This window comes from Thamnophis sirtalis, unplaced genomic scaffold, assembly GCF_051295495.1.
Source record: "Thamnophis sirtalis isolate CommonGarterSnake01/CBP01778 unplaced genomic scaffold, rThaSir2_p1.2 scaffold_4, whole genome shotgun sequence".
Taxonomy (NCBI): domain Eukaryota; kingdom Metazoa; phylum Chordata; class Lepidosauria; order Squamata; family Natricidae; genus Thamnophis; species Thamnophis sirtalis.
In genome coordinates, this window is record NW_028261384.1 from 120,709,561 (window position 1) to 120,736,111 (window position 26,551).

Sequence of the window (26,551 nt, forward strand, 5' to 3'; positions counted from 1 at the left end):
AATAATATTCTAAAACACCCCACAGAAAATATTCTTACAAGTCAATCTAGCTCTTTAACTTTCAGAAATCAACATTCTAATCCCACTTTTGCTGTTTTCAAAAAATTACCATTTTTATTTCTAATCCTTAAACTTACATAAAACTTATTTCATTAAGGGTAGAAGTAAACTCTGCTGGCATGATGATATTTGCCATTCAGAAGATTCTTAACATCTTGAAAATCAATAATGAGAAACTTCCTAAACTGGTGGGATTCAAAAATTTTTACTACCTGTTCTGTGGGCAAAGTGTGGCTTGTGGGCGTGGCTTGGTGGGTGTGGCAGGGGAAGGATACTGCAAAATCGCCATTTCCACCCCACTCCAGGGCAAGGATACTGTAAAATCTCCATTCCCTCCCCACCTCACTAACCTGCTTTCCATCTCCTCCTGTGCAGGGCAACAGAAGAAGAACCAGCTGATCAGCTGGGACTTGAAAGGCAGCGAATAGATGGGGGCGGAGCCATCCAGAAATGGTATTTGCTGGTTCTCCGAACTGCTCAAAATTTCCACTACTAGTTTGCCAGAACCGATCAGAACTGCCTGAATACTACCTCTGTTCCTAAAGTAGATAAGAGAGGAAATGGGTCAACCATGGATTTGTTTGAAGGCGCTAAACCTGGACTTAGACAGAACGAGACCTGGGCAGTTTATGGCTGCCAGGCCACATCCAGCCCTTTGGCTGTCCCTCTCTGGCCCACATGAGTTCAATCGGAAATTAGAAATCAAATGTAAATTGGAGGGGCAGAAGAAGCCGAATCAGGTCTAGCTCTGCACAGTCATGGTGCACTCCTTGAATTGGCTGGTGATTGCAGGAGGGTAAGGGGAGAAAATTCTTGTCTGTGCCTGTGTAGCCTTTACCCCTCACCCAGAGTTCAGCTGATAAGAGTTTGAGGACACCAAATCAAGTTACATTGGTTTAGCCCTTCACCAAAATCCCAGTTTCTCATGTGGTCCCTTGGGAATATTAATTGCCCAACCTGGGCAAGATGATTTCCCCACTGCCTTTTAGAGTGTTCAAACCCATTGGAGAATTGCTATTTTGCAATCTCATTGAGGGTAGACTCTGCATGGAGCAAGCCTGTGGATAGTTCTAGTCCTTTCCTTGAACTGGAGTTTCAAGGAGTTCTTCCATTAAGTGGCTCCTCTTTTTACTGAGATCTTTGGTTCTGTGGCAACAGTCAGCCACTGCTTCCCCAGAAGTCAAGCATTAACCATTTCTGTTGCATTTAATAGTTTATTTAAAGATGCATAAGTCAGTGTCAGTGTAAAAACTTCAGAGACCATTTTATCCATAAGTATTCCTAAATAAATTTCAAATAGATATAGGCCTGTGATGGCACAGTGGCCAGAATGCAGTTCTGCAGACAAAATCTACCCACAGCCATGAGTTTGATCCTGACTAGCTCAAGGTTGACTCAGCTTTCCATTCTTCTGAGGTTGGTAAAATGAGAACCCCGATTGTTGGGGGCAATATGCTGATGTTGTAAACTGCCCAGAGAGTGCTATAAAGCACAATGGAGCAGTATATAAGTTTAAGTGTTATTTCTACTACTATTCAATGAGTCTTAGTGCCATGGAGGCAGATCTAGATTGCACCTTGACTCTTAATACAAAAATGTAAATTTTCCTCCAAGTCTCCTGGTGATTTCATGAATCGCCTGTAATTTGCTTGGGAGGAAATAGAAAGGGATGCTATTGCCTTCTACTGGAATTCTTTCAACCACTCAGCATACCAAACACCAAACAGCCTTGATCCTGTGCTTCGTTTCTCAGTTCAGAGAAGGAGGCCAGGAAACTGGCTCTTTCACTGAGCAATTCAAAATTATCTCTTGCCTTGATGGCAGACAACGTCAGACCTCCTAAATTGCTATTCTCCATATTTGTATCAAGTAAACCTTCCCACCATTCCCACTGCCACCTTAATGGAAATGAAAAAGCACTATAAATAATACATTTGACAACCTAGTCCTAGTGTTATCAATCTGTGCGACATTACTTTGGGTGGCCACAAGCGGGTAGCAAAGCGAGGCTAACCACAACTCTTTGCTGCCATCTAGTAGTCATTAGGAGATTTGCAGCCCAGGTATCGTCCTAGAGCAGTCATCAGGTTGAAATCTAAGCTCTGTGATATAGTAGAAGATATGCTACAAGTACATTCCAACTATTAAAAATATGTTGGGACAACACTTAGAAATCATGATATAGCCCTTATCCCCTTTCCCACAACTATTCAAATGCTAACATGGTCTACCAACTTTCAGTTTGGGAAAACTGGGAGCTGTAATCTAATACATTGGGAAGCACCGGGCTACAGTATATTACATTATGTAATTTTTATGCTAGTCTTAACATTTAATTCTCCATTAAGGATAAAACATTTGAACAGTTGCTTCCGTGATTATGTCCTATCAAGTCACTGTTGACTCTTAGTGACCACATAGATTGTCTCCATGATGAAGTGTCCCTAACTTTGCCTTTAGGTCTTCCAACATCACATCCATGCCCATCTTCTCTTTCCTTCCACATTTCCCAGCATTGGAGAGCTAGATCTTCATGTAATGTGTCCAGAATAGTTTGAGCCAAGTTATTTGTGCCTCGACCACTGGGTTGATTTGTACAGTGATCCATTGGCTTATTTCCTTGGGTGTCTGTGGTATTCCCAGGAGCCTTCAACACCAAAGTTCAAAAGCATCAATACTCTTTCTAGCCTGATTCTTCAAAATCCAATTTTCACTTCCATAGGGTGTCATAGGACACACCACTGATTCTATGATTCTGGTTTTTGTAGCTATAAACATCGCAGCATTTGAATACCTTTTCCAAGACCTTCACGGGCAGTTTACCATTGCTGGACTGCAGCGTACTGTACTTTATGACTACTACTTCCTTGCTGATAGTTGATCCTAAAAGGCAAAAGCTAACGACTACATCAATATCTTAATTGTCAAGTCTAAGGCTAGTTATTGTACCTGCTGTCATTAATTTGGTTTTCCTTATTTTAGTGCCATTGTTTTCATTGTGATCCTAGACTTTTATTACTAGAGCTTGTGAATTTTTTGCATTTTCAGTTAATTCTGTCATACTTTATCAAAGTAACTAAAAATTTGTTATTAGCAGAAAGTCCATTAAGGCATCAGGCTAGAAAATAGCAGTAGACTTATATACCGCTTCATAGGCCTTTCAGGCCTCTCTAAGCGGTTTACAGAGAGTCAGCGTATTGCCCCCAACAATCTGGGTCCTCATTTTACCCACCTCGGAAGGATGGAAGGCTGAGTCAACCCTGAGCCGGTGAGATTTGAACCGCTGACCTGCTGATCTAGCAGTAGCCTGCAGTGCTGCATTTAACCACTGCGCCACCTTGGCTCTTGGGAGACCGAAAGTTCTAGTCCAGTCCTGCCATAAGTATGAAACCAGCTGGGTGACCTTGGGACAGTCACTCTTAATTCTAGGAAGCAGGCAATGGCAAACCACTTCCAAAAACTTTGCAAAGTAAACTGCAGGGACATGTCCAGGCAGTTGCCAGGAGACATAAAGCACATACATGTATTATTAGCAACAAACTGTCCTGCCCCTAAAATCCATTAACACACAAGAGAATTAAAAAACATAAATCATTGCTTCACTGGTTAATTGTTAGATCTCTTAAAGAAATGTAATCAGTGAAGTGTGTGTGTGTGTGTGTTGTGTGTGATTTCTCCATGTTTGCTTTTGCTTTCTGTAACTCTTAAAGCTTCATTGAGTTGAAATGCAAACAGAAACGGATAGCAAATACATGCTTAATGTTTATATTTCAATAAATTATAGGATTAATATCTTAAAGGCATAATCAAGAAAGGTATTTTACACAAATTCCATGAGCATATCTGGGTCTTGGAAAATTGGCTCTTTTTGTCTTTCCTGGACTATATTCAAAACTCATCTAAATCCTCCAGGGCACTAAATTGATTGCATGTTGTGCTAAAATAAAACTAATCCTTTGCAACTCTACTTTTAACGCTAGTTGAGTTCACACAATAATTAAACCATTTGCAAATCATGGTTAGTTGCTTGAACTACAGTGATTGGCTGTTCAATGCTCTAAACAATTGGCCACAATCGTTCACATACAACACCTTAAGGTGAAGTAAAGTAAATCACATTATTGCTGCATTAAGCAGGTCACTGTATATAATTTGGAGGGTAAATTAATATAGTATCTCCTGCCCACTTTCTTAATAATTCTTATCCCCTTGTTATTTTTCAAGTCTGAAGCAACAAACTTCATTTCAGCTTAGGTCAACAGTAATGTATTAGGGAAGGAATTTCCTGCTGCAAACATAAAGCATCCCAAATCAAGTGCAAGGCCTGAATTAAAGATAAAAATAAATATACCTACTAGGATCAGAGAATAGGGAATTTATTCAGGCAATGTGGTGAACATAGCTTGGACTATATTTATCTACTGAACCCATAATTTCTGCATCTCTGGTTCTGCCCAAAGTAAATCAATCCCAGTACCATTATTTTCAAAACAATTGATTTTTGTTGCAATTCTGTATTGACACATGTAGAGCAAGTTCCTACATGTGAAATGTGCTTAGCCAGATAGCACTGGAAATAACTTGATCAAATTAATGAGATTTAGAGATTAGCAGTTTTTGCTAAACTTTGTGTTTTGTTACGATCAAAACTGCTGATTACTCCTTATTCCTCATTCCCCACACAAATACTTATTTTATTACACTTTATCACATTCTTCCTTCAAGAAATGTATCCCTGGGCGGTACCATGTCTTTCCCCAATTTAGAACCACAACAACCCTATCAGGTAGGCTGAGCAAAGATTTGCCCAAAGAATCCTCATCACAGTGTAGGGATTTGAAATGCCATTTAATTATTTTGTGCTATTCTGATAACTGTTAGGCAGTCGTTTCTTCCACTGAATTAATTAACCAAATGTTCCAATTTGATTGCTTCATTACTATAAAAAGTAAAATCCTTCTATCTTATGATATTTCAATAGTGTCTTAATTAGCCCCTCAGGGAAGCATCTTGACAACATGAAGTACCCTCCATAGAGGACATATGGAATAACATGGATGTCATTTCTCACCTTTTCTGGGTTCACTAGGATGGCAGAGGAACTGGTGAGTCAATCAGCTAAGATCCAATATGTATACATTCCTTCTAAATTGGTATCAGAAGCAGTAAAGGATGAGAGAAGCTGGCTGGGCTTATATAAATGTATATTTGTATATTAGCCACGGCTTGCCTAATCAGTTTATTAAATAAGCCACAATTGGATGGGTTCACTAACACGCTGAGCTGTTGGTCGTGTCTTAGAAACCACAATGCCCAACGCAAATCAAACAAATGACATTATGGATCAGTAATGTGATATGTGAACCCAACTGATCTCTTAACTGAAGTAGTTAAAGTTTTAATCCACAGTAGAAGGAGAAAGGAGGAGAAGATCCTCTCCCAGACACAGTGGTTGGCTATCTCACTGTGGAGGATCCCCCAGCTTCTCAGGTGATTAAATCCACTATTAAATGTTTGTATCAACAGGGAGGTCTTAATATTTCATCAAATCCCTGTTCAATTAATCCTTGTTTGGGGCCTAAATTTGGAGCAACCAAAATAATTGTTTTCTGTGTAATTTATGGGACGATAATTCAGATACTTGCCTGTTAGGCATGTCTTCAAGGTAACTGTATACAAATCCCTTCATATTTTTCGTATAATGCTGGGAATTGTTTAATTGTTTATGCCTCTTCCAGGTGGCATACAGATTTCACAATTATTGATAGGCCTCTGACCTGATCCAGCAAGACAGGTCCCAATTATGTATTTAATCAACCAATATTTAAACAAATATTAATATGTTTAGTCAATGCCATCACAACCTCACTTTGTTTATAATGAGCTGGTTATTTAAGGGCTAAAAAGGCCATCTCCTTTGCTGGGACTATGGAAAAGACAGTGTATAATTGGCCTGTAAATTTCTGAACTAATTCATAAACAGAGCAAACTGATACTAATTTATCTGAGTTTTTAAAAACCTATCAGAGGTCTATTGATTCCTGTGGTAGAAGTGAAGGTGGAACTGGTTAAATAGCTCGTATAAATTGGGTCTCCATGCATTTATGCCTAAAAAAATCTTGATTAGCCAATGGAACAGTTTTGCTCTCCTGAAAAAGTGGGATGTTGAGAGTGTTATTAAGAAACCAATAAAACCCACCATATGGATCTGATGCTCGAAGTGTCTTTGTGGTTTAGAAGGGAAAGCAATAAGAGCAGTGTTGCTTAGACAGAAATTGGTTATCTTAACTGTTGAATCCTGTCCTTTACTCTGGCAGTTCTCCTACTTCTTCCTTCTGGGTTTGGTTGCTTATCCCAGTTTCTACTATATCCTGCGTTGGAGCCTGGTGCACATCGGGAAAATGGAATTCTGCTTTGCCGTCTATATAACTGCCAGGTGGGAGGCTTCCTGCAAACCTAGAAGAACCACAGGCTCAAATACTAGGGGAGAGAATTCCCTCACTGCTCTTCCAGGAACGTTCACCCACCCAACCCGGCCACTTCTGCCCATCCCTGTTTTACAAAGCCAGCATGCTACAATGCTCACAGTCAGCCATAAGGTGTCACTGCTGATTTAGTTATTTCCTCCTGGCAGCCAATTGCTCTTTTACCTATCAAAGGTTGTATCAGGGTCACCTCTTAGTAGGTGGAAGATTATCCCTTAATGTGTTAGGAGGGGGAACAGGTTAGCTGCCCCATAGTCTCTTCCCCCCCCCCCTTTCACAAACTGAGCTGAGATTATAGGCTTAGCCAAATTTCCAGCAATCCTGCCAGAGAAGAGAAGAGGCAGAGCTCAAGGAAGTTAGGCTTTGGTGTTCCGGGGGTTAAATGATGATGCCTGATTAGCTGCCTTGGAAAAGGGGGAGCAATGCTCAACCGGCTTCCAGATGGAAAGAAGCAACGGATTAATTTAGCGGATTCTGCCATGGGATGTTAAGGACGCTGATATCTGGGTCTCCAACCTCATCCCTCTGAGATATCCCAAACCTCCAGCTCAGCCTTCCAATCCTGAGTCAGATCCATCCTACCCAGCTTCGCCCCCCCAACTGGCAGATCCTCCACAATCCTTCTCCACCTATACATAGATCTCATCTTCCGCCTCCCACCATGCCTTGCAAGCTGGGCCCTGAGCTTCTTTAGCTGTGATTATTCAACGGTGAGCTGTGCTACCCTGCTCTTCTTTCTGCGGGTCCATCTGCACAGCGCAGTCCACTGTCTCTTTAAGTTGCTCCCGCACTGTGCTGACAGCTGCTCCCCCTCCCTCCCTCCCTCCTTCCCTGACTGTGTCTCTCTCTGTGTCTGTCACAGCAGCTCTGCTAGGGACCAACCCTCCCACCGCCATCCCCCCTTCCCTCTCCATCCCCCCTCGCCCCCTGGGGGACCATGAGCCTTCCTCGTGGACACCCGGAGGGATCCCAGCCCCACTGACCCTCCCCATCCTCCGCTCTGCCCTCCTTCCTCCTCCTCCCCCCATCACCCCAACCCTGCAGCCTGAGCGAGATGTTTCACGCCTTGGTAGCAGGGACCATTGTCTTTCCTGGCCTCTTCCTGTTGTCCAAGAATGGCCTCAAGTGGCTACCGGGCCTGCGATGGGAGGAGGCTGACGCGGTCATCATCTCAGCCAGGTAACCACGGATGCAGGAGGGGATGCCAGTAGGAATCTAGCAGTCCAGAGGGTGGGCAGGAAGGAGGGAAGGAAGAAGGCCTCAAGGATGAGCTGCTGGGCACCTGGATTTTTATAGGTTTGTTAGTGTGATGTGGGTGGTTTTAAGGAAAAGAGGGGGACTGTGGGTTCTGGGGAGATGGAATGGGAAGGGAGAGGGATTTTTTTTTTTGGGAGGGGGAGTGGTGTCCTCATCCCTAGCAAGCTTTTCTGGTAGCTGCAAAAGGAGAGGTTAAAGCTGAAAACCAATTCTTGGACTGACTGGGAATAGAGTAGGGTGCATTGAGTTTCAAACTCTCTTGGACATGTACGGGATCTCTATAAATAGAAAAATGTGCAGGATTTTCTGGGAGAAGCATTATATTAAGGTCGTGAGCTAGTTGATGTTCCTAGGATCCCACAGTGGGAGTGGGATCATTGTAAGAAAAGCAACCAACACAGTGAGAGCTGAAAGGGTGTCACTGCTGTCTCTTGATAACCCAACAGTAGTGATAACTCAAGAATGTCAAGTCTTATCAGGGTATGTTGAGCCTGGGATTGAGGTGTCACCAAATGAGTTATCAGAGCCACTGTAAGTTTATTATGCAGTGAGTTAAAGTACCCATAGCTCTGCGTTCCAAAATGGAAATTCTTCTGAAAATATGAGTCTTTCAGGAGGTTAGATGTTCTGTTGGGGTATAGTAAAAGATGCTTTCAAAAAAGTGCCATGTAGTGAAAACCCTGGGGGTGTCTTCTAAGATGAGACGGGGGACACCCAATTGTTCTCATCACTTAGGATGTTTTCTTTTAAGCATGGAAGCCTTTCTGTTAAGTGACTTCTGGAATTATTTAAGAATGTAGCAGGGTCAACGGGCAGCTGAACCATTTAGCCATTGGTACTTATCTCCAAATATATCCGGCCAATGACGTTATGGGATGGGTGAAAGATGCGTGGGTTGGAATTAAAGCTGTTGGTCAAGGCTGGCAGTATTCGGGAGCAATTTAATAGTCTAGTCCGGCTCCCAGAATATTAGTTTGGGATTGAGAACTACTGTTCTGGCTTCATACCTTCATACCGAAAATGGGAATAGGATGCTAGAATCCAAGATAAAAGGAAGGAGAAACCAGAGTTACTTAAACTTCTTACCATTTCCCATTCTCCTATCACAGACTTGTCTCCTCAGTGCAGGCCATTATGGCTTCTACAGTTGGCTACATCATCTCCACATCCTGCAAGCACATTATCGATGACCAGTAAGTCAGCATTTATGGTGTAATGCCAGGGCAGCACTGTGGTGCAGTAATCTCATTCCCACCCCAACCTCATCTCTACCTTATTTTCTGAGTGCAGCTCAGCCAGCATCTTGGCAAGGTCACACTACTGAGAAACTTGATACCTGCGCCAGGAGTGGCACCAAATTTAGAACAGGATGACAGTGACATGTTCCAAGCAGATGTACCGCAATGAGTAGGCTGGATCAGGAAGCTTGGAGCAGGGCAGAGAGTTTGGGGCCACCAACAGGAGTGCTATGGTCGATAGCAGTGTAGAGTGAAGCACTGGGTTGTGGACCCAGAGAGAGCGTGTTCAGGATGAACACTCTGAAAAGAAGTGTTTCAGGGTTATGGGAGTGGTGGAGACAAGATGCTTTGCATATAAAGATTGCACCCACCACAAAACTTAGTAGAGGTGTTAGGGTAAGTAAGACAGAAGTAGCAGGAGGGCAGATTCCAAGCCTTATTGAACAATAAAGTGCTGTCCATGGTGCTGGAAAAAAACAACCACCAATGGGTCTCTGAATTGGTACCCTTTCAGCACCATGGACAGCCTCACTCAAACTACAGCAAGCCTTCCCATTCCGGTCCTGTACTGTATTGCTAAATCCTCATACAATATATGGGAGAGTTGATTTCCACAATATGTGCTGGAAATAAGCTCCAGGATCAGATTTGTCAGTCCCTCTGGCTTCTGGGAGGGCTGCCAGACTTCAGTTTCTGCAGAATCCAATTTGGCAGTAGGGCAGTTCTGCAGGACAAGAAGAATTGGAAACGCAGCACAAGTCCACACTGAGGAATTCTGAGGACAGGGCAGGTAGAGAGGAAGTGTTTGGGGTAGCTGTAAGATATGGCAGGAGTTGTCATTGGATCTATTTCTGTCATATCCTTTCTTGCTTCTTTTTCCCAAGGATAGTTTAGTTTCTCATTAATGAATTTAGTTGGGATTAATTCCCTCCCTGGGCGATGTTAGATAGGCATGTGGGAGCATCAGAGGGAATTAGACCAAAGGAACAGCTGCTTCCATTGCTGATTTGCATTCTGTGTATGTGTAATTAAGTTTTATTGGGCAGCCAGTGACGGGGAACTCCAGGGCCCTTAGGAGAGGAGGAGGTTAAAAACGGAGGGAAGTTGGATTGTTGGGTCCTCTGCCATGAGTTCTGATTGGATATGCACAGAAGGAGGGAGCTATGAGATAAGACTTCTCTTAAGGTTGTAAAAACTGCCTCAGCATTTTTATTTTCACAAAGATATCACAGTGTCTCTTACACAGCAAATCTTCTTCTGGGAAATAATGTCAGGTTTCCCTGGCAACATTTCAACACTTTTGAAGTATCTTCTTTATTGACCCTTATGCCTAAAAAGCAAGAAAGAACACTTCCTCTGCAGGTTTTTCAGCATGGAAATCAACTGCTGTACCCATCCTCAAAGTATCCAGCCCAGTCCTCCTAAATGTACTTCAGTCCCAAATGCCCTACTTTTTTTTAGGTTTGGACTCCACAAGGACGTTTGAGCTTAGTATCCTGCATTGCACTGCTGCTTTGGCATTTGGCCTAATCACCTTGCATGGAGCAGAGAGTATCGTCAGCAGAAATGTTTGGGAGACAGGGAGAGATAGCAAAGAGAGCTGAGCAAGGAATTTGATGGTTAAGAAGTTGGGTCCCATCTGTAAAGAAACTCTGTTTTATTTATCTCTATTTCAGCTGCTCTATAGCATTTTCACAAATGAGTCCAGACCAAGACATTCTTTTTTTTTAAACCCCTATATTTTAAGTCATTTTAAGTAGAATGAGACTAAGTCCAATGTTCTGGATCTCGGTATCTTTTTATAGAGTTGGTGGGTTTCTAAGCAAAGTTGAAAGCATGAGCCCCAGGCAGCCAAAGCATCCTGTTCATAAAGGCCAGGGGGAGTAATATGGTAGGATCCGATAAGTAAGGTGGAATTGCTAATAGTATAGCTACCCTAGGTGCAGCAGTGTCTGGAATACCTTAGAAATAAGGTGTAAGCTAGTTAAAACTGGAAATAAACCACATTTGCTCCAGGAGGGGAAGGTTGTGATCAGGATCAGAGAGTGAGTGAGAGTGTGTGTGTGTGAGAGAGAGAGAGAGCAAGAGGGAGGGAGAGGGAGGGAGGACGAAGTGAGCAAGGCAGAATTTATGTTACCATTGTCCTTGGGAGTGAAGCACATCATCATGCCATCAATTCCTCATTGATTGTGGCCTTGAGTCTGTTCCAGAGGGGTGGAGAGTGTCCTGCTCTTCCACCCCCTTTGCTCATGGCTCAAGTTATCTGCAGGGATTACTGAGTCTATTAGCTGCTTATATTCCTTTACCCCTTTTCACCTCTTGCAGGCACTGGCTGACTTCCAACTACACCCAGTTTGCAGTCCCTTACTTCATCTACGATATCTACGCTATGTTCCTGTGCCATTGGCACAGGTACCACGTCAAAGGGCATGAATCAAGATGCGTTGAGGCCCAGACACTGCACACTGCCATCCGTGCCTACTTGCACAAGGAATCACTGATGGTGATTCACCATCTTTTCATGGTGTTGGTTTGCTTCCCTGTGTCTGTGGTGAGTGGGACTGGAGGGGTGGGGGGTGGGGACAGGTGACCCATGTGCACAGCTGAGGATAGGAAGGGAAGGGATGAGCTATTGATCCATGCAGCAGAAGAACCTGCAAATGAGGATGCTGTGCTTTAGAAGATACTGCCCCACCTGCCCAGGTCTGTCATGCTTATCCCTTTCCCCCCTTCAGCTGTGGCGTCAAGGCAAAGGTGACTTCTTTCTGGGTTGTATGTTGATGGCTGAACTCAGCACCCCTTTTGTCTGCCTTGGGAAGGTTCTCATCCTGGTGAGTATCACCTGCGGCTGAGCTTCTTTTAGGGGAACAGAAAGGTTTGGATTGGTTTTTAGCTTGGTGTGCATTACAGGTAGGTAGCCCTCGACTAATAACCAGAGGTCGTCCTCAACTTACATCACATTTGAGCCCCAAATTTTGTGTGGCTAAGTAAGAAATTTGTTAAGTGAGCTTTGCCCCATTTTACGGCTTTTCTTGCTACATTTGTTAAACGAATCACTGCAGTTGCTAACTTAGTAACATGGTTGTTAAGTGAATCTGGCTTCCGCCTTGACTCTGCTTGTCAGAAGGTTGCAAAAATGGGATCACATGACCCCGGGACACTGCAACCGTCATAAATGTGAGTCAGTTGTCTAGCACTCAAATGTAAATCACGTGACCATGGGGATGCTGGAAAGGTCTGAAGTGTGAAAAATGGTCATAAGTCAGTTTTTTCAGTGATGTTGTAACTTTGAATCCAGAGTTGGTATTCAGCCGGTTCAGACCGGTTCACTCGAACCGGTAGTGGAAATCGCGGGTGGGCCTGCCCACACTCTATGCTGTCCTATTTAGGTACGTTTTCAAGCCACGCACATGCGTGCAAGCCATGTGCACAACCAAAGCGCATGCATGGAAAACCAAGGGTATGCATGGGTGTGGTGCATGCGAGCGAAGAGAGAGAGAGCTCACCCGCCCACATTTGCTCACCAGATGAACTGTTGTAGGTCGAGGACTACTTACATTGACTTAGAGATCATTCAAAGTTATAACCGTGCTGAGAAAATGACTTACAATCATTGCATCATCCCCACAGTCACATGATCATAATTCGGTTTCTTGGCAACTGGCATGTATTTACGACAGTTGCAGTGTCCTGGAGTTGTGTGATCGCCATTCGCAACCTTCCCAGGTGGCTTCCAGTTACATGAAGACAGTGGGGGAAAACGGATTCCCTTAATGACTGTGTCATTCACTTAACAACCGCAGTGATTTTTTTAACAATCATGGAAAAAAAGGTTGCAAAATGAGGTGTGACTCACTTAACAACCCCCTTGCTTAGCAACAGAAATCCTGATCCCAATTGTGGTCATAAGTCAAAGGCTACCTGCATAAGTTTTATATATTGATTGTTTGGTTTGTGGACATTTTAGATGGTGTTTTAATTGATTAGATGCCAAGAGTTGGTAGGGTAATATGGGAGACCATATATAACTACTCTGTTTCCTTGAAAATAAGCCCTCCCCCGAAAATATTGCAACACAGCAGCATCCATGAGGTGACCATGCTCACCAACTCCTGCACCTCAAAAATAATAAGACCTCTCCGAAAATAAGGCCAAGCACTTTTTCTGGGGGTAAAAGAAAATAAGATCCTGTCTTATTTTCGGTGGAAACATGGTAAATAAAGACATAATGGAAAGGTGGAAGAGTTAGCCAACCTGACCTGCATTTGCCTTTCAACCCTCTTTTTTCCCCCTCTCTCTGCAGTACAAGCAGCAGCACACCCTTCTCCACAAGGTGAATGGCATGGCCATGCTAGTCACATTCTTCTTCTGCCGAATCCTGCTCTTTCCATATATGTACTGGGTATATGGGCAGTATGCTGGCTTGCCCTTCTACCGTGTACCCTTCTCCATCCCTGCTGAGTACAACTTGGGATCGGCCATCCTCATGGCTCCCCAGATATACTGGTTTGGCCTCATCTGCCGCGGAGCTTTCCGTGTCTTCCGTGCCCGGGGTACCACCAAGGAACAAGTATTGCGAAATGGGCACAGGATGGATAGCCAGGCACAGGACTAATGGCTCTCTTGCCCCCTCCCTCAGCTGCAAATGGACAAGCCGCCTTTCCCTCCATGACTTATTTATTGGGGTGATGGGAGGGAGTGGGGAAGCTGGCTCCTGAGCCAAAAGGGAAAACGGGAGGGTCTGGGAAGGGGATAGTGGTGGTGTCTCAAAGGAAGTCTTTAGAGGGCATGAAACCAAAGTATTCCTTGGTTTGCTATGTGGAAATCCTTTGTGCAAAGGAAACCCTCTAAATTTGCAATGCTGTTGTTGTTTTGAAATGTCTATGAGTTGGGTAGGGTTTGAACCAGAGTGTAGTCCTAAACCAAAGGGGAATACTGAAGTTATTATCTATGTCGGGGAGATATTCAGGCCTGTGGGACACCACATCAAGAATCAACTCAATGTGGACCTGTAGAACAAAACCAGATTTTGTAATGTATCAGGGTTCTGCCAAGCTGACAAACGCATAGTGGTTATTGCTTGCTAGACTATGATTAGATCTCCAATCCTAAGATTTTCTGAGCATGGCTAGCCAAGGAGGGACCCATGTGGCTTGCATGGGGGCGATACTATTACCTGAAAGCAGGAGTTATATACCGTTGGATAGGAAGATTAAGTCAAGTTCTCTCCAATCCTATTTTCTTTAGACTTGCAGAATCTCTATCACATGTAAACACGATGGAGAAATAATACTGGGTTTGGATTGCCCTCATCCCAGGCAGCAATAGGGGAATCTTATCAGCAGAATTAGTTATATTTGTAGAATAACCAATAAGGAAACACTCTTTATCATTTTTTTGGATGCTAGTAAAATAATATGGTCTTCAGTATTACTGGAATGTCATCTACCCAGGATATTTAATTCATTCATATGTGGATGTGGGTGTGATCTCACACATGCACATACACACGTTTATCCTCTGTAGCAAGATGATCAGAGGGGTGCTGCTTAAAGAACACATGCCCCCCTCCCCATAGCAATAACCAAGCAGGGGAAACACCCCCCCTCTCCTCTTGACACCTTCTCCTCTGTTTCAGCACAGAATTCCTTCACTGCTCACTCTTAGACCCCCTCCTCCTCACTTCATAAGGCAGGAATCTAGCTGTAAATAAAGAGCGGGGGGGGGGGGAATGTATTTATATAACCCAAGGTCTGCCAAGTATTAAAGGAGCCTTTATCTACTGTCAGTGGAGGGGCTGTGTGTGTCGTTTATTAATTCCAAACTCCGAAATGTGTATTGCAGAGCCCTGCATTCTGATCAATCTTTACCTAAAACCCTTGAGGACCCACATAGCTGTCTTTACAACTCTCTCTCTCTTTAATCTTATTTTATTTACCTACTTATTTCTATCCCACCTTTATTATTTCTACCAATAACATAAGGTGGCAAATATATCCAGCACACCTTCCTCCCCCTCCTTCTATTTTCCAACAACCATAATATGTGGTGGGTTCAGTTGAGAATGAGTGACCGGCCCAAAGTCACCCATCCAGCTTTCGTGACTAAAATGGGGCTTGAATTCACAAACCTCCCACTTTCTAGCCTCATGCATTATTCCTTCATCAATGAATATCTTGCAAATGCATACAAATTCAGAGGCCTTTTACTTAACAGGAAGGACCATGGAAAGGAACAGAGGACAAGCCACTCAGGAACTGTAGTCATCTTCTCAAATGTGCTGTTTACGGAAAAGCCTGAAATGGGGAAGGTTAGGAAATCAGACCCTGGAGGAAATGTGTGGGCACAAAACGTGTCTCTCAACACCCCCCCCCCCAGGGGAAGGGGCTCCAGCTAAGGCCCAGCAGATGTGGGCTGGTGCAACACTTACGCTTGGACAATCTGAAAAACAAAGAACAGCAGAATGAGGAGAACGGATCCCACCAGGATGTAGCGCAACAGCTGAGGGAAGGTGCCTGGAAGAGACAAAGAAAATGGCCTTCTCATGGGCCACTAGCAGAGAAAAGCCCACTATTCAGAAACAAGCTGAGAGGGCTGTTTACTGGCTTAGGATCTAACAAGAGAAAATCCTGTTAAAAACAAACAAACAGGGCAGGGATTTGAAGGCATAATCTATGTGTTGCGTCAAGCAAGTGATCCTCCCTTGGACTTCTTTTTCTAATAAACAGCTTTAGAAGCCCCAACATGGAGGGTGGGGGAGCCGAAGGGAAGAATTAGGGCTGTAAAATAAGGGCAGATACAACACATACACGGGCAATTTATGCTTCTTTTAGCCTGATACTATAATTTTCATGTGTTGCCTGATTTTGGTCTTCCCAGAGGAGATTCTGGCAATCCCTGGAACAGTATTTCTCAACCATAGCAACTTGAAGATGGGGGGCTTCAACTCCCAGAATTCCCCAGCCATCCATGCTAGCTGGGGAATTCTGGGAGTTGAAGTCCACCCATCTTCAAGTTGTCATGGTTGAGAAACTCTGCCCTAGAGGGTATACAAACTGATGTCTCACTTGGAGCAATAAATTCGGGTTTTTCTCCAATAAACTTATAGACAGCTAAGATCTTCTCTTTATCGGAGTCAGGGTAGTCAAACCAAGGTGTCTCATGGGATAAGGACTCCATCGTCTCGTTGACATCATGTAGTTTTTCCACAGGTGCTATGGGCCAAAAAAATAAACACACCCATCAGAGAACACAGGAAAGCATTCCTGATGTCAAAGGGAAGTTACACTTCTTAAATTAGTTCATATTATTACTGATAAAGGAGAAAATATCCTTCCTCCCTTACTTTTATATCTATTTTCAAAGCAGGTGAGCTAACCACTCTATTCTTCAAACATAATCATCCTTACATTCAGTCATAATTTTTATATCTATCTTCTCTCCTTTAGTATTTTATGGAAGGTTTCTCTTAAGCATTCAGTACCCATCTATTATGTGGTCAATTAATTGTTCCCCAAGTCTTTCTTTAGAAAATGAGCAAACCTTTTCCTGACTACAATGCATATGGCCAGGAACTAATGAAACAGTGCTTAAGTTTATCAAAATGTTTTTTTCCCCATATGTGGATACGGCTATGATAGTAAGCTCTAGAAGTATCCCAAGTCATTCCAACATCTCTTTTGTAGTTTAAAAGAATTAACCACTTTTAAATAGTGTTAATGGGGAGCTAGAATCAACTTTGGTCTGGCACTGAAGCATCTGTGCTGGGGACTCTATCTAAACACAATTCTGAGGTGAAAGCCATATATCCATGTATAGTTGTAGAACTGTATTGTGAACAGATTTTTTTCAAATGTGCACAAGCTCTAAGAAGCTGCCTGACATTTATGCTGAGAACTTCAAAAAAGGGATTGATTAACAATAAAATAATCAGTATATTGACTTTACATTTTTGGAGCCTGGGTTCATTCCTCATATAATACTGGATGTTATGTGGATGATTTGGCTCTAGTTTGGTAGGTTGAATGGAATTATTTTGCCAGACCATAGTTGGACAAACCATAGCTTAGTGATATATAAACCCAAACTAAGATTGAAGTTTCCTTTTAATTAGCTGCCATAGCTTGTCTGCAAAAACACGGATGGCCACACAATGGTAGCAGATCTACTCACATACGGCCACTGTACACCAATCTAAATTTTCTTTTGCTGCAGTAGGTGTAACTGTAGAATTAAGATGGATAATACTAAATTTTAAGTCAAAAGGGGAAAGTTGGGCAGGAGAGCCTGAGCTCACCTTCCATTAGTTGATCAATCCATTTCTCCTTGGAGAGATTTGCAAAAGTGCATAAGATGCAGAGAAACAAAGATTGCACTTGGCTCGGCATAATGGCTCAGTCTTGCCTCTCTCACATCCAAACACATGTATATATACTTAATGACCTCACAGTGCATGCTTCTTTCCTCACATTCCAGATGACTTTTCTGCCACAACAACCAAGATTCCAAACACCCCCCTCCTCCAATCCACGTTCTATCATTGCTCTCAGGAGCAATCCTTCCAAAAAAAGGATGAGTAATAAAGCAGAGAATGGTATGCAACAGAAAAAGAGGTTTATTTTATACTTTTGCTCCCATCAAAAGATCCATACATTTTGGAGAAGCACATTATTATATAACCCATGGTGCCCTGCCATGTTCTTGTAAGGCACTCATTAAGTAATAATAGAGAGCATTCATCTAGAGTGCTTCTTTCCCCCTTCATTTCATGTCTCCGAAGGCTTGGGCAGAATCCCCAGGAGTCCTCCAGCAGTTGTGAAGAGGTTAATAGGAGAAGAACCATCCGTAATGAGGGTGGACTGGATTCCCAGACCTTGGAGTATTTTGACCTGCAAGGAACAGAAAGCAAAAAGTCGTGCACCACGGTTTCCAAATCTCAGATGAATATTTCTAACCTGCTATCACGTTGGGGCATCTGAGATGGATCTGAGGAGAGCTCCTGCTCTTCTATAGGTAGTCCTTGATTTACAACCATTCATTTTGTGACCGTTCTGAAGTTATATCAGCACTGGAAAAAGTGACATGAGCAGTTTGCAGCATCCCCATGGTCATGTGATCAAAATTTGGGTGCTTGGAAACTGGCATGTATTTATGACAGTTGCACTGTTTGGGGGGGGGTGTGTCACGTGATCACCATTCATAACTTCCCCAGTGGACGTCCGACAAGCAAAGTCAATGGGAGGCAGAAACCAGATTCACTTAACGATCGCACGGTTCACTTAACAACTGTGGCAAAAAGGTCGTAAAGTGGGGTACAACTCACTTAACAGCTTAGCTTGCTTACCAATGGAAATTTTGGGCTCAATTGTGGGTTGTAAGTCAAGAACTCCCTGTAGTTTATTGTGCCCTATGCTTTCTCTTAGATCAGTAGGAATGTTCACCCCTGCCTTATGTCTTCATGCAGTTTGGCCCAGCTTGGTGTTCTCCAGAGATAGTAGAATTGACCCTTCCAGAATTCCCAACCAGAACTAGAGGAAAACCATATTGGGGAAGGTTGATCTGACCCTCACTGCCAGTGGAGGGGTGTAGACAAGAAGCCATGGTCCACAACCCCTTGTACTGTTGCATTCTAACTCAAAACGAATAAACTATGAGTTCACACCCATTATTTGGAAGAACAATGTTCTCCTAGTCCCTCCTTCCTTTCTCTGCTTCTCACCTGCATCTCTGGCCCAGCCACTGCAATATCGCGGATCGTGCTGGGTCCGAGGGATTTGATCACAGCTTCAAATTTCTTGACTTCAACAGCAGCCAGAGCTTCTGCCCGGGTCACGTCCAAGTTGGCTTGCTCTTTGGCGAAGCGCAGCTCCTGTTCCCGGGCTTGTGCAAGACGCAGCAGTTCTGATTCCTGGAAAAGATTAGAAGGAGGGAGGAAGAAAGGTGGACACACAGGCAAAATCCAAACATTAAAGTGAAAGAAAAGGAGCAACCAATGTGATTTTTAAAATACTCTGAAACAATTCATACAACACCATTGCATACCATTTTTTCCTCTTACTTCTTACTAGAGATGCTATATCAACCAATGGGTCTTCTCTAATTTGCCTTTACTTTTCCCACTAAAGTCCTAATATAAAGTTTACTAAGACACCCATTCTATGAGCAAAATTTATTATCTGCATATAAAACAATGGATGTCATCTAAACTAAAGACTTTAAAATTCAGCATGTGCTTCTTAGTCTGACAAACAGCTATCATCTGTCATCTAGCAAGTGCAGACACCTGCTGGCATCTACAGCCCATTGAAGAAGTTTGAAGAAAAGATTAGACGGACAGTTGTCCGCGGTGCAATAAAGTTTGCTGCCTTGGGCAGGGGTTGGGCTAGCAGACCTCCAAGGTCCCTTCCAGTCCTATGATTTCATGGTTCTGTAAATTGTTATGGCAGAATAGTAAAAAGTCACAGGCAGAATCTGACTCTTCTTTGTTATATATATAACCAGAGATAGTTTTGTCTATGAGAAAAACCAAATACAAAATCCAAATTGATGCAATGCTTTTTCTAGGAACAACCAAACTTTTGATTTCTCTAGAACTCTTCATCAAACAAGGAGATACGAACGGCAGGAATGGAAAGCAGCAGCAAAGTTAAAGAACAAGGCCAGGAATTGTAGCCTACAAGTGCAGTTCAGAGCTGGCTACAGGTTGGAGGCTGAACAGAGAGAGCATCTGTCATCAGAAGATGCTTCATATATTTCAGTTATAATTATGCCTAGAATTCTGAGAGGGGAAAAAAACCATATCCCATACAGGCTTTGTTCTGAAAATTAAAAGCATTAAATCATGCTTCGACTGGGATCAAGCACGTGAAAGCTTCAGTGGCTAAAAGCAGAGGAAGGAAGGAATTTAAGATCACATCACAAAATTCAGGGGCTACAGCTCAACCTCCTAATTTTCTCTAAGGGTGTTTCTGGTGCTTCTCAGCACTTTCTGGACTTTTGATGAGTGGGGAGATTCTGGAAGTTAAACTGACCTGAAATTGGTATCTTTTTTTTTCTAGGCCACTTTTAGGTACCCTGTTTTCCCCAAAATAAGGCCTCCCCAAATAATAAGCCCAATCAAGCTTTTGAGCGCATGTGTTAAAATAAGCCCTTCCCCGAATATAAGCCCTCCCTGAAAATATTGCAACACAGCAGCAGCCGTGAGGAGACCATGCTCACCACCTCCTGCACCTCAAAAATAATAAGACCTCCCTGAAAATAAGGCCAAGCGCTTATTTTGGAGGTCAAAAGAAAATAAGACCCTGTCTTATTTTCGGGGAAACACGGTAGTTTTCGTACAAGAAGGACAGGCATGAATGATTGGCAAAAAAAGTCTACTTCTTCACCAATATTGAAAAGGCCCCAAAATTGAACTTTCAAGCCATTTATGGATGAAAATTGGTAACAAGAGGTCTTCTGCTCCTATCTTCATCTTTTTTTTAAGGAAAATAATCAAACAATATTCCCGTTTCCAACCCTAATCCAGTGAATTTCAAGAGTGCAGTCTTGATACGGGTGCCCTATTCTGTCCATGTATGCTCTACTTAACTGAACCGCTAGCTCGGGACTAAGTACTAAACAAGAAAAAAAAAAGGGATGGGGAATGCTTAGAATAGGTTGGAAAGATGCAAAATCAGTTACTCTATTTTTCAGATACTATGTTTTCTTCTAGCTCATGATGCTCAGCACTGGAGGGCCGATTAGCATTCACAGCCGCCATCAAGAAGCTAGTTCGCCTAAAAAGGTTTGTGGGAGGACTGGCAGGACTTACTGTCTCTATGGCAGTAGCTTGAGCCTTCAGCTTGGCCTGCAGAACTGCTCCTTCTCCTTCAATTCGGGCTGCCTCTGCTCGGGACTGGGCCTCTGCCTTGGCAGCTCCTGTGCTCTCCACAGCCGTGCTGGGAAAATGGGAAAGGGGAAGCAGAGTGCCCTTTAGAAATACTATCTCAATATGCAATCAAAAACTAGATCAGCTTCCCCAAACTTGCAACCTCCAGATTTAATGAGGAGTCCAGCTCTCACAATTCTTAGGCAGAGCTGCCTGGGACCTCAGATAGTAGGAAAGAACTAAGTTTGGAACAAATGTCCATGAGGTAACAGTTCCCACACACATATGTGCTTGGCGTTTCCGACTCTAGGGGGTGGTGCTCATCTCCGTTTCTAAGCTGAAGAGCCAGTGCTGTCCAAAGACATCTCCGTAGTTATATGGCCAGCATGACTAAATGCCATAGGTTCATGGAACGCTGTTACCATCCCACCAAAGGTGGTCCTTATTTTTCTACTTGCATTTTTATGTGCTTTCGAACTATTAGGTTGGCAGAAGCTGAGACAAGTAGCGGGAGCTCACTCCGTTAAGTGGCACTAGGGATTTGAACCACTGAATTGCCAAACTTCTGATCGACAAGGTCAACGTCTTAGTCACTGAGCCACTGCGTCACTATAAATGTCCATAGTTGGGCCTTAAAACAACATGTATCCTACACACTCACCTCAGTGCTTCCAGCTCTAACAGCTCCTTCCGGGCTCGTTCTGCCTCAGCCTGATCAAGGATTTTCTGCCGTTCAAGACGACCTCGAGCCTCTTGTTCCAACCTCTCTGCCTCATGGCTGGAGAGGGAGAGGGAGAAGGAGAGGGGGAGAGAGAGGGAGAGAGAGGGAGAGAGGGGGAGAGAGGGGGAGAGAGAGAGAGGGAGAGAGGGGGAGAGAGGGGGAGAGAGAGAGAGAGAGAGAGAGAGAGAGAGGGAGGGAGGGAGGGAGGGAGGGAGGGAGGGAGGGAGAGAGAGAGAGAGAGGGGGGGGGGGCGGAGGGAGGGAGGGAGGGAGGATGGGATCAGGGGAAATGAAAACCACAAAGGGAAACAAGTTTACCTAAGATGCATCTCTTTATTCCCGGAAAAATCCTCCAGATATAAATTAGAAGAGACTTTGTCAGGAAGGAAAGAACAGGCTGTTTCCATTTTTGTTTGTTTTTGAGAAAACAAGAAGCTGGAGAAAAACACCTTGGTACTTAACTGCTTTGAAACTCATTAAATTTGGTATTCAACCCATTTTGATATAAAAAGTTTGTCCCGGTATTCACTGTTGTTTGGTACTCAATATATAAGCTAGAACGTGTCAATGTGGCTGCCTTGTTCCTTATTATTCCTTATGGGAAAAAATTGTTTTGGTACCCATCATTTTTAGTACTCAGCCTTAATCATCAGGAGACTGTGAGTTCTAGTCATTAAGTCAGCTGGGCGGCTCTGGGCTGGTCACTCTCAGCCCAACTCACCTCTGAGTGTTGTTGTTGTGGGGAAAATAGGAGGTGGAAGGAATGTTAGGTATGTTCACCGCCTTGAGTTACTGATCAAGTAATAAAAGTGGAATAAAAATTAAATAAATAAATTTAAATTCCCCAGAGATTCTGGGGCAAGTTACACATATTGTTAATAATAAGAAGCGAATAGAGGGAACCTGGTTGCTTCCCACCCCAAATGCTCCATACCGAGCAGCAGCTTCCTGAGAGTTGGTGGTGATCTCAATGGCGAGCTGCACACTGCGCTGAAGAGCGTCCCGTGTCCGTTGGTCCACCGGTTCCACACTTTGAATGTCAACGCTGCTGATGACTAGGCCATTTGGGGCGAAGCGCAAGGAGTGACGCAGGGTCCCTTCTCCATCAAACCCAAAGACGGCAGCACAGATCAGACGATTTGAGTTCTAGGAACATCAATTTAAGTAAGAAAATTCACAAACAGAAATATTAAATATTAACCCCCTCAAAAAGTCTGTCTTCACTTCACCTCACAGTGACTTCCCTCAAGGTCACCTAAAGCAGCATTTTTCAATCTTGGCAATATTTAAGATGAGTGGACTTCAACTCACAGAATTTCCCAGACAGCATACTGGCTGGGGAATTCTGGGAGTTGAAGTCCACTCATCTTAAAGTGGCTGAGGTTGAGAAACACTGACCCAAAGTACCGTATTTTTCAGAGTATAAGACGCACTATCCCCCCCTAAAAAAGGCTGAAAATTTGGGTGCGTCTTGTACGCCAAATGTAGCATTTTCAAAGCTGTTTTTGAGCCCTAATGAGGTGCTAACAAGTGAAGCGATCTTCTGTGATTTTCCTGCTTTTCTCATTGCTTCTCTCTCCAACAATCAGCTGTGCTTTTGAACTGTTTTTAATCCCCAACCATGGAATAAAAAGCACGCATGTGCGTGCTCAAATCTAGCAAACTTATGTTCTGAAGCTGACCAGACTAAGGAAACTAGCCAGATGAATACCTGGTAGGCAGAATTCCCCCCCCCCCCCTATTTTCCTCCTCAAAAACTAAAGTGCATCTTATATTCTGAAAAATACAGTACATTTTTCCTCCAGCGCGCAGGTCACCCCATTCCCATCTGGAAAGTCCTTTCTCTCCAAGAAAACAACCAAGCTAAGAGAGCAGCAGAGTGGATTGCCATGCCTCAGCTGGGCTCAGCTCAGTTCACCAGCACTGACACCAAGGGTGGTCTTTGTGTGCTGCGCGCATAAATGCTCTCTCATAGAACCGGTAGGAAAATATTTGGAATCCCACCACTGATTCTTAGTCATACATCTCACTTTTTCCAATCTGTCTTCATGGATAAGCAAAACCTCAGGGACGGGAAGCTGTATTTTTAATAGTTGGTTTTGAAGGGCAGTATACCAAGTTTAAAAGTAAATAGGGATTTACACATAAGAGAGAGAGAGGTCACCAAATCCTCAGAATGTTGAGGGCTAAATGGCAGAGTTTCTGGTGGGACCAGAGTCATGGAGGAGAAGCTAAAGTTAAGTTCACCTTATGGAAATCATCAAAGGTGACAGCAGCCACAGCTCCCCGAATGCGTGAGGCCAACGTCTTACAGGCATCACCTATAAAATCTGGGACTGAGAAAAGGCGGGTTGCTTCAGCTGCTGAAGGAATCTCAAAGTGCCTAATGGGAAAACAAATCCATGTTACAAAGGAAACCTGAGAAGATTGAGAAACCACACGTCAAAGGAGATTCTCAGTCACCCAGGTCATGGTTGCCCCAAAGGTGCTTTTTTTCAAGAGGCAACTGGACTGTCTTTGTTTTTCCTTGAAAATGTTTCGCTTCAGAGCCAAGAAGCTTCTTCAGTGAAGATTCTTGGATGAGAAGTGAAACGTCTTGAAGGAAAAACAAAGAAAGTCCAGTTGCCTCTTGGGAAAAAAAGCACCTTTGGGATTTACAACCCAGTTAAAATCAAACATCACTTAGTGTCATGCAACAACTCAGACAATATTTAAATATTTTCAAAGCGGAAATTTAAATAGTTCATTAAGAAAATAAGACTGGAGAATTAAGGCAATTAAATATATTTGATAAAGCAGATGTACCATATGGCATTGGCATACTGAGGATTAGATCACATTTAAAAATGGAAGGAGCTTTAAGATCTACCGGTAGCTGAAATATATTAAGGATAATTTAAATAGCTAGATGGCCTCATGCTTTCCAATTGAAAAATATGCTTCTAACCCAAAGGTGTATTTTTAAAGTCATCCAAGGTTTATAAATGTTGTATAGATATTGGTAGATGAGAGCAACCATCTTTATATTCCCTTGGTAGAATAGTTTAGAAGGACTCCGGGTGGTTACAATAGACAAGGGAAGGGGATAAATAGAGAAAACAACACTTAAAAAAAACACAACATTCACAATTTCCATGGGGCTGGATATTTCACAAGCCCCCCGGCCTGCTGGAGCAGCCAGGACTTGGTGGCTTTGCGGAAGGCCGGGAGGGTAGTAAGGGTCCGGATCTCCACGGGGAGGTCGTTCCAAAGGGCCGGAGCTGCAACAGAGAAGGCTCTCCCCCGGGAAGTCGCCAGCCGACATTGGCTGGCAGATGGAATCCGGAGGAGACCTAACCTGTGAGATCTAATCGGTCTATGGGAGATAATCGGCAGGAGGCGGTCTCTCAGGTACCCAGGTCCGATGCCATGTAGGGCTTTATAGGTGACGACCAGCACCTTGAAGCAGGTCCGGAGACTAATGGGTAGCCAGTGCAGCTCGCGGAGGATAGGTGTGATGTACAATCGCTCGCGCGGCTGCGTTTTGGACTAACTGAAGTCTTCGAACACTCTTCAAGGGCAGCCCCATGTAGAGCGCATTACAATAATCCAGTCTTGAGGTCACAAGGGCGTGAGTGACTGTCTGATGACTTAATCACTTCTCAAGGAAGAGAAACAATATTTTTAACACTTGGTTTTGAAAGGCAGCATACCAAGTTTAAAGTTTAACTTTTAAAAAATTGCAAAGTATAAAACCACATATAATTATCACTTTCTTCCATTTTAAGGTAAGGAATATTATGCAAAAACAGTTCAACAAACGGTGAGCGAAACATAGATAGAAGGAAACCTAAATAAAATTAATACTGTACTGTTGCGGTCTATTATTTTGTTGATCTATATATTTATGGAACTGTATCAGCTACCCCAATCTGCTATGACTCTTGCCAGCTTGCAAAATACAATGGTAAAAATACTGAAGAAACACCAAACCATGCAAAGTTCTGGAAATCCCATAGAATTTTCTGACAGTAGAACTATTATGCCTGCCTCCCAGAGTTGAGGGTTCCCCATTTCTGGATACTTTTGAGAAAAGAGTGGACAACCATTTATCTGAGATAGTATGAGGACTCCTGCCTTAGGCAGGGATTTGGACTATAATACAATAGAGCTGGAAGGGACCTTGGAGGTCTAGTCCTTGAGCTCTGCTCAAGCAGAAGAGCCTACCATTTCAGATAAGTGTCTGTCTAGTCTCTTCTTAAAAACCTCCAGTGATGGAATGCTCATAATTTCTGAAGGCAAGCTGTTCCACTGGTTAATTGTCCTCACTGTTAGGAAGTTTCTCCTTAATTGATTCTTTATAATCTTTATAAAGACCAAAATACAGGTAAAGGATCTCATTCTAATCAAGACCTGGCCAACTTTTAATCCATCCAGTTAACCTTCACTCACCAGTTATAGGCCAGCTGGAGTTGGAGACGGGCATGATCAGCTGTTTCAATAGTGATAATGTCAGTGCAGAAATCTGGCCCCAGGAGGAGGCACAGAGAACGCCGCGTGTGGGGGCGCTTGGGCCGGCCCCCAGAGAGACTCAGGACTGTGAATTGCTCATCTGGACCCAGTAGCACGAGTTCTGGTCCAAAAACCACCCTGGAGGAAGGAGAAGGTCATATTAAATCCCAGAGGTTCAAAACAGCATTTGATATTGTTATTTTAGTCTTCATTATTAGCATTTTTTTTAAATGAGCGGCGTGGTGGCCTAGAGACGAATACCCTCACCTCCCACTCCGAAGGTTGAGAGTTCAATCTTAGGTACCCAACAATTAACATGCTGTGAAGTCATCTTGAAGGCCAAAGTTCTTTTGCATTGCTTATTTTCATGTTTCACATCTCATTTGTTGAAGAACTCCTTCTCTGTCAACATCATTTCCTTCTAAACAGTAGAT

The 26,551-nt window shown here is 43.3% G+C and overlaps 2 protein-coding genes across 3 annotated transcripts in view; one reads left to right on the forward strand and one right to left on the reverse strand.

Moving 5' to 3' along the window:
* The first annotated feature begins 484 nt into the window (after nt 1–484).
* On the forward strand, nt 485–14,828 carry TLCD3B (TLC domain containing 3B). 2 transcript variants are annotated; one of them, XM_087714000.1, is made up of 7 exons: nt 485–513; nt 5,054–5,165; nt 6,378–6,496; nt 8,912–8,995; nt 11,366–11,591; nt 11,776–11,871; nt 13,344–14,828. In XM_087714000.1, exons 2-7 carry the CDS (start codon nt 5,118–5,120, stop codon nt 13,653–13,655), a joined length of 885 nt encoding a protein of 294 aa, XP_087570126.1. In that variant the 5' UTR covers nt 485–513; nt 5,054–5,117; the 3' UTR covers nt 13,656–14,828. The 2 variants fall into 2 exon arrangements, with proteins under 2 accessions (XP_087570126.1, XP_087570127.1); XM_087714001.1 differs by lacking the exons at nt 485–513; nt 5,054–5,165; nt 6,378–6,496 and adding an exon at nt 6,881–7,724.
* A 2,808-nt stretch (nt 14,829–17,636) lies between these two features.
* Nucleotides 17,637–26,551, reverse strand: part of MVP (major vault protein) — a 34,346-nt gene continuing 25,431 nt past the window's right edge. Inside the window, exons 11-17 of the mRNA XM_087714002.1 lie at nt 26,058–26,255; nt 23,874–24,009; nt 22,561–22,772; nt 21,568–21,684; nt 20,850–20,976; nt 18,759–18,947; nt 17,637–17,928 (exon numbers count right to left, since the gene is read on the reverse strand). Coding sequence (XP_087570128.1) covers nt 17,806–17,928; nt 18,759–18,947; nt 20,850–20,976; nt 21,568–21,684; nt 22,561–22,772; nt 23,874–24,009; nt 26,058–26,255 — 1,102 coding nt within the window. The 3' untranslated portion in view covers nt 17,637–17,805. The remainder of the gene's footprint in view (nt 17,929–18,758; nt 18,948–20,849; nt 20,977–21,567; nt 21,685–22,560; nt 22,773–23,873; nt 24,010–26,057; nt 26,256–26,551) is intronic.

Bases quoted from the DNA above. Each gene is read 5' to 3' on its own strand.
- TLCD3B (XM_087714000.1), top strand. From the start codon at position 5,118: ATGTCATTTCTCACCTTTTCTGGGTTCACTAGGATGGCAGAGGAACTG. The intron at 8,996-11,365 runs GTAAGTCAGCAT...CACCTCTTGCAG, and splicing joins AAGCACATTATCGATGACCA to GCACTGGCTGACTTCCAACT. The intron at 11,872-13,343 runs GTGAGTATCACC...CTCTCTCTGCAG, and splicing joins TTGGGAAGGTTCTCATCCTG to TACAAGCAGCAGCACACCCT.